At 44.4% G+C, this 5,847-nt stretch overlaps 1 protein-coding gene across 1 annotated transcript in view; it reads left to right on the top strand.

Moving 5' to 3' along the window:
- The window catches only part of PLEKHA2 (pleckstrin homology domain containing, family A (phosphoinositide binding specific) member 2), a 43,145-nt gene extending 39,700 nt beyond the window's left edge, over positions 1–3,445 (top strand). The window contains exons 10-11 of the mRNA XM_012651084.1: positions 2,068–2,145; positions 2,577–3,445. Of these exons, the coding sequence (XP_012506538.1) occupies positions 2,068–2,145; positions 2,577–2,939 (441 nt within the window). The 3' untranslated portion in view covers positions 2,940–3,445. The remainder of the gene's footprint in view (positions 1–2,067; positions 2,146–2,576) is intronic.
- The last annotated feature ends 2,402 nt before the right edge of the window (positions 3,446–5,847 follow it).

The following is a 5,847-nucleotide window of genomic DNA, read 5'->3' as shown; positions in this document are numbered from 1 at the left end:
GTGATTTCTTGCTAAGACACCTGGGCTTATTGTGTGATGGTACCTGGAGAGGATGTGCGTTTGTGGGGGAGGTACCACCTCAAAGCACAGCCAGGTAGGTGGCCTTGGCCTGTGGGGGTAGCGTTTGACATGGTGGGAGGCATTTTGCCAGAGCAGAGGAAGGAATCCAGAAATGGTTTACCAGCCCTGGAAACTGGTTATTGGATTGTCATGGTTGGATGTTCCCGTCTGTTGAATGGAAATGTCAGCTCTCGCACGTGACCTGGGAGACTGTTTCTTCCTCCGCTCATGTCCCTGTCATTCCCTCTCTATTCTACCTGCCACTCCCAAACCATCGTTTGTTTCCCTAGGAGGGCAACCTCTCATAAATGTTTTTCTCCTAATGGACAGTTACCTCCATCTCATTCGAATTCAAAATAACCCTTTCCCTGCCTCCAAATACGTGACATTATTTGATCCTGATAATTTGATCCTTGGAAGTAGAAATTATCTGCAGATTGAAGATGAGGAAACTAGAAAAAAGTCTCAGGGAGAGGGCAATGCACATGTCTGTAATGGTGGCATTTAAGGCTTCATTTGCTTCCCCCATATAATAAAAATAACGATAATATCTAATATGTACAGACCCCCTTCTTTGTGTCAGACACTATTTAAACAGCTTTAATTAATTGAGCTCATTTAATTCTCTCGATAGTTATACTTGCAGAACAGGCCAGCCCTGACATTAGTAAAGAACCTTCTGGAAGGACCTTGGAGACCTTACCCTGGCTATCTTTTTTGGCCCACGGATGGATTTATCTTTTTCTTGGGAAACCAGATTGTTAAATAACTGGGAAAAGTCAAGGGGAGAGAGAGAGTGCAAGTAAATTTGCAGGCGTAGCACATGTTAGAGAGGTGTTCACCCTATGAAACCGTTTTCCATGCAAGCGTCTCCTGCCTACACCTAACCAAAGAGGGTTTGTTTTGGGGTGACAGGAAGGGGTACGGATGCAAGTTTGAGAATTTTTTTTACTGCTCACGTTTTATCCTGACAATGCAAAGAAAAGGAGTCATTTTTGGGGACGGGAATGTGAGGGGAAGATGTGGAGAACTTTGGGGGCTGGTGTGTGGTGTTTGCATAGAAGTCTGCACATGCACACAAACGCGTGTTTGTGTATTTGGGTGGGACTATTAGCGGATGATGCAGGGGCACAGAGGGAGGTGACAACTGTACATTTCTGGAGGTCCAGGATTCAGTCTTGGTCCGGGTCTCTGTGCCTGGCACCTGACGCAGTCACATGAGCTCAACCCCTGTGAAGTGGAAAGCACCGGGGAGGCTCCACCTGCAGCAGCGGCGGGCGGCTTTGTTTTCCTCCCTTTTTTCACAGAGCTGCTGCTGCCCCCTTCTGGGGTTGGTAGGTTGTGTCTGGGGGAAAATCATAACACTTTTTAAACTCCTTAGCTTTGTCCTACGTCTTGTTAAGCATGCAGCAACTCTTCAGGCCTGGATAGAGATTGTCGGGTAGCTTGTGCTTTGAGAAAAGCCCCGTTTCTGGAGATAGTACACAGGATAATGCATATCTTGGAGGATCTGCAGACAGATTTGGTTTTCATGGGCTGGAATTGAAAGTGGGATGATTCTGCTCAGATAGTTAGAGTGGAAAGATGTGGCCACATTGGGAGTCAGGGGGGCATCTCAACCAGCCATGAACCTTGAGCTCTGGCTTTCTGGGCCTCATTTTCCTTTTCTGTATAATGGGGAGCTAGACCAGGTCATTTGTTTTCTGGAGGGAGAGAGGGACTTCAGCAAGGGACAGGGCTCTAAGCTCTAAGCTCTCCCCTTCCCCACAGCCTGGGTCTCCCTTCAGAGCGGCTCCACTTTGAATTGTTTCATTTATTGGTTGTCAGATAAAATACTGCACGAGAAAAATGTCCTCAAAAGTCTGAACGCTCCCAGACTAGATGATTTCCGAGATCCCTTCCACCTCTAATGGTGTGATTTTTATGAACTTAAAATTGAGTCAGAGACTTGAAAGCTGAAATCATAGTGTCCAAAACATCTCTGTAAGTGCCCTGGATGTTTTGCAGGCGGACAGTCCAGAAGACATGCACAGCTGGATTAAGGAGATCGGGGCAGCTGTCCAGGCCCTCAAGTGCCACCCCAGAGTAAGTCATTTCCGTTCTGTTGCACAGTGTCAACTCAGAGACGAATTCTCCTTGAGTAGGCATGTTTTATTTGGTGATGTAAGCAAGCCGCCTGGTCCCTAAATGCAGCTGAAGCCCAGGCAGTCTTGTTTTTCTCTTTCTACTAATTTGGGTACAGATTTTTCTTTTTCTTTTTTTGGTTGTTGGAGGAGGTGAGGTAGGGTTGGATAGAGAAATGGAATATGTGATACATCCTACAAGTCTCCCTGCCAGGCAGACCTTGACAAATCTGGGGTGAATGCCGTTGACCGTATTTGATTTTTGTAGACAAGTGTTTCTGGACCTGGGAGGTGGTGATCCGGGGTGGGTGCTCTTCCTGGGACTTGGGGATAAACATCGCCAGGAGGAGCCCTAACTTGCCTCTGTCTTTTTCTTCCCTTTGATTTTTGTAGGAAATGTCCTTTTCTAGATCCATTTCTTTGACTCGACCTGGAAGCTCCAGTCTCTCAGGTGGGCCCAACTCGTTCTTGTGCAGGGGGCGGCTACCGGTGGACGAAAAGAAAGCCCTCTGCAAAGCCCCCTCCGTGGCCTCCTCCTGGCAGCCCTGGACACCTGTTCCTCAGGCCAGGGAGAAGCTGCTTCCCGCTGAAGAGACTCCGGAGGACACTTTGTTCACGCCTCGACTTGGGGAGAGCAGTACTGCCGGGGTGTTGCCGCCTTCCCGGATCAGGCACAGATCGGAACCCCAGCACCCTAAGGAGAAACCTTTTGTGTTCAACCTTGACGACGAAAACATACGGACCTCTGATGTGTGATGAAGCATAGTGCCATGGGAGGGAGGGAGAGGACTCGAGAGAAGGAGGCCGTGACTCAGTTTCTCTCCTTGTTGGCGGACAGTCACAGGCCTTTATGTCACTCGTATTCCTGTGGATGCTCTGTGGGAGGCAGGGGCCCATCCAGCTGGCCTTTTTTTTTTTTGTTTTTTTTGGTAATATCAACGCAGAGTGTATTTAATTTTGGGAAATCACTAGGTTAGACCTGTAGGCAGACTCAGTGGAGAGTATACTGTCCAGTCCATAAACAAGAGTATATAGTAAACTCTTGCTTGATTCTTCCAAGGTCTTCCCGGTGAGGGGTTTTTTTAGCAACTCTTCTCCAGAGGAGGCTGGGAGTCCAGTTTCACCCCGACCAAGATTTATTCCCTTGTCCTTGTTTTAGTCTCTTCATTTTGTTTTCGGTCCAGGCACAAATCCTAGCCCACTGATCTGGTTTTATCTGATTCCTGTTTATTGACTGAGGCTTGCGAAGTGGGAGGGCTCGACTGGGACACAGTGGTGTTAAGATGCGGGGCCTGGAGGTGGCCCTCAGTGTCTGCCAGGACAGGCGCGCTGGGGAGTCCTCGTAGGGAACGTATAGGGACCTCTTGTAAGGTGTGGGGAATAATCCAGCTATACCAACAGCGTATCAGTGAGTTTTGGGAATTACTCTTATTCTCTTCTGGATGCTTTTGACCCCAAATGCTATAGATGTGGGTGACAGACCTACCCACCCAGTTTCTGTGTCAGACCCCAAGGGTGGGTTTATCAGTGTTAAATGTTATGACTGTTGAGTACAGAACAGACATTTCCCTTGATATGGCATTATTTGGAATGCGTGGAGGGTTGATCAGTGATAATTCACTTGTGTGTTAACATCAATCTCTTTCGAAGTTTTAGATGAGCTTCAAAGTAGGTGCTGAAACGAGATGGATTCCAGTTCATCCAGCTAAGCTTTTGTGATCCATGTTTTCCAGACAGGAGAAAAGTTCTGTTTTGGCAAAGGCAGTATCTCGAATCCTTGCCCCACAGCTCCTTTTGAATGGGCCTGCATTGGGCTAAATTTAAGTGCTGTGCATTGTATGCCCTGGCAGACTCGCTTTCTTTTTATTCTTTGCATTGCCCTCTGAGTGAAGCCCTGTGTACTTGCATGATCAAACCCTTTAATGTGATGAGGTTCCATGTACTTAACAGTGAAGAGATACAAAGATAATCTTGAGAGATTTATATTTTTAATGAAAAAGAAACTGGGCATGGAAACATTGATTTAGGGTTACGAGTTGCTGGCTAGGGATGTCTCAGAAGAGCATAGAAGATTGGGTTTCCCACCCACATTTTGGGGCATACGTTTTTCCATTTGACAAGAAGTATCCCTGGGAGAATTTGTCCATCCAATTTATGTGGTGAATTGCCACCAAGAACTTACTAGGTTCCCCTAAAGGAAGAGAGAACTTAGCTCATTTCTATCTTTAACTTTTATCAGGTAGATCAAATTAATTATATTTTAAAAATAAAAATTAGTGACTAGGGGAAGAGACTAACAAGCATTTTTACCTGAGTAAATCCCCACCCCTTCTTATGTCCAAATCTAATATAGAGCTGAAAACACTTGATGAGAACATCCTTAGTGACTTAAGAGGAATCGTGTTTCTTTAAGGCAGTGAAGTTTCCCTGAAGTCTGTGTGACACTGAGAATTTTTTCTCACTGCACTGCACTGTAGCTGTCCTCCTCTTAAGTTTGGCCTGTTGGTTCTGGTATAAAAAAAGAAATCTATGACTGGATCTCTCCTCCTTTCTCTCTCTTCTCCCCACTGCCCCTTCTGTAAATTCTCGTATACTTTTGTCCCCAGAAATCTTTTGTTTAAGAATTATTATTTATGAGTGATCGGGTTTACAGCGTACTTTAAGTCCTACTTTAAAGAGGCCATTCCAAATTCTTATAGCTCCTGACCTCTGGTTTCCTCTTCAAATTTTCCTCAAGAAAATTCTTTGGCTAGTCAAGGAAAGGGCCAAATATGTGATATAGAACTAATGAAAGTAAATTAGGAACTGAGATCTCTTCTGATCCACAGTTAGATACACTATCCTTTGTGCCACTAGCCTGCACCCTGACATCTCTTTAAACATTTCCAGACCTATGGAAAAGATGTCATCTTCTGGTGTTTAAATTGTGACAGTCTACCCATTTCTTGCTCTCTTTTATAAACTCTCTGCTAGATTACTACTGCTAATTAATTGGCCATTGCAATGAGCTGATAAGTTTCTTATTCAGCAAGGTCTCTTTTGGGAATGTGTTAAATAAACACACTTACAATCCAGATTGTATTATCTTGATAAAGTGACAACAAGGACTCTAATTAGCAAATACTTGGGAATTCCAAGTTATAATATTATTCATGTAGTTCCAATATCAGATAAATATAAATATCTTCAGTGAAAACAAAAAGCATTCTCATTCCCAAATCGTATTTCAGAATTCCTTTTCTGTCCATATTTCTTACCTTCTAGCCGGTTTTACACTGTAATCTTTTAATGTGAACCAAAGATGTTGCATATTTGACCAAAGCATTTACTTTTAAATGTATAAAATGGAACCAAATGGAAAATATAGGGTGGGGATGCAGTATAGGTTAGTGGTTGAGTTACATAGGCTCTGGAATAAATCTGAGTTTTTAGAACAGGAACTGAAAAAGGTACTACATTTTCTCTGTGGAATAAAGACCTTCCCTGATTTGTGCTCTTTCCATAAGGCTTTGGAAGTGGTCTTGACCTGTTACGTGGAACAGCATGTCAAGTGGTCGTTCCTTACAGCTGAGCTACTTACCATCCATTATTCTTGAAAGCTTTGATGGACTTGCTTACTCAAGGTCAGCTGAGGGTTAGTAAAAAGAGTTTGGCCTTTTGCATT

Source organism: Propithecus coquereli, unplaced genomic scaffold (assembly GCF_000956105.1).
Source record: "Propithecus coquereli isolate 6110/MARCELLA unplaced genomic scaffold, Pcoq_1.0 Scaffold349, whole genome shotgun sequence".
Taxonomy (NCBI): Eukaryota; Metazoa; Chordata; class Mammalia; order Primates; family Indriidae; genus Propithecus; species Propithecus coquereli.
This window is presented reverse-complemented; position numbering and strand designations above follow the sequence as displayed.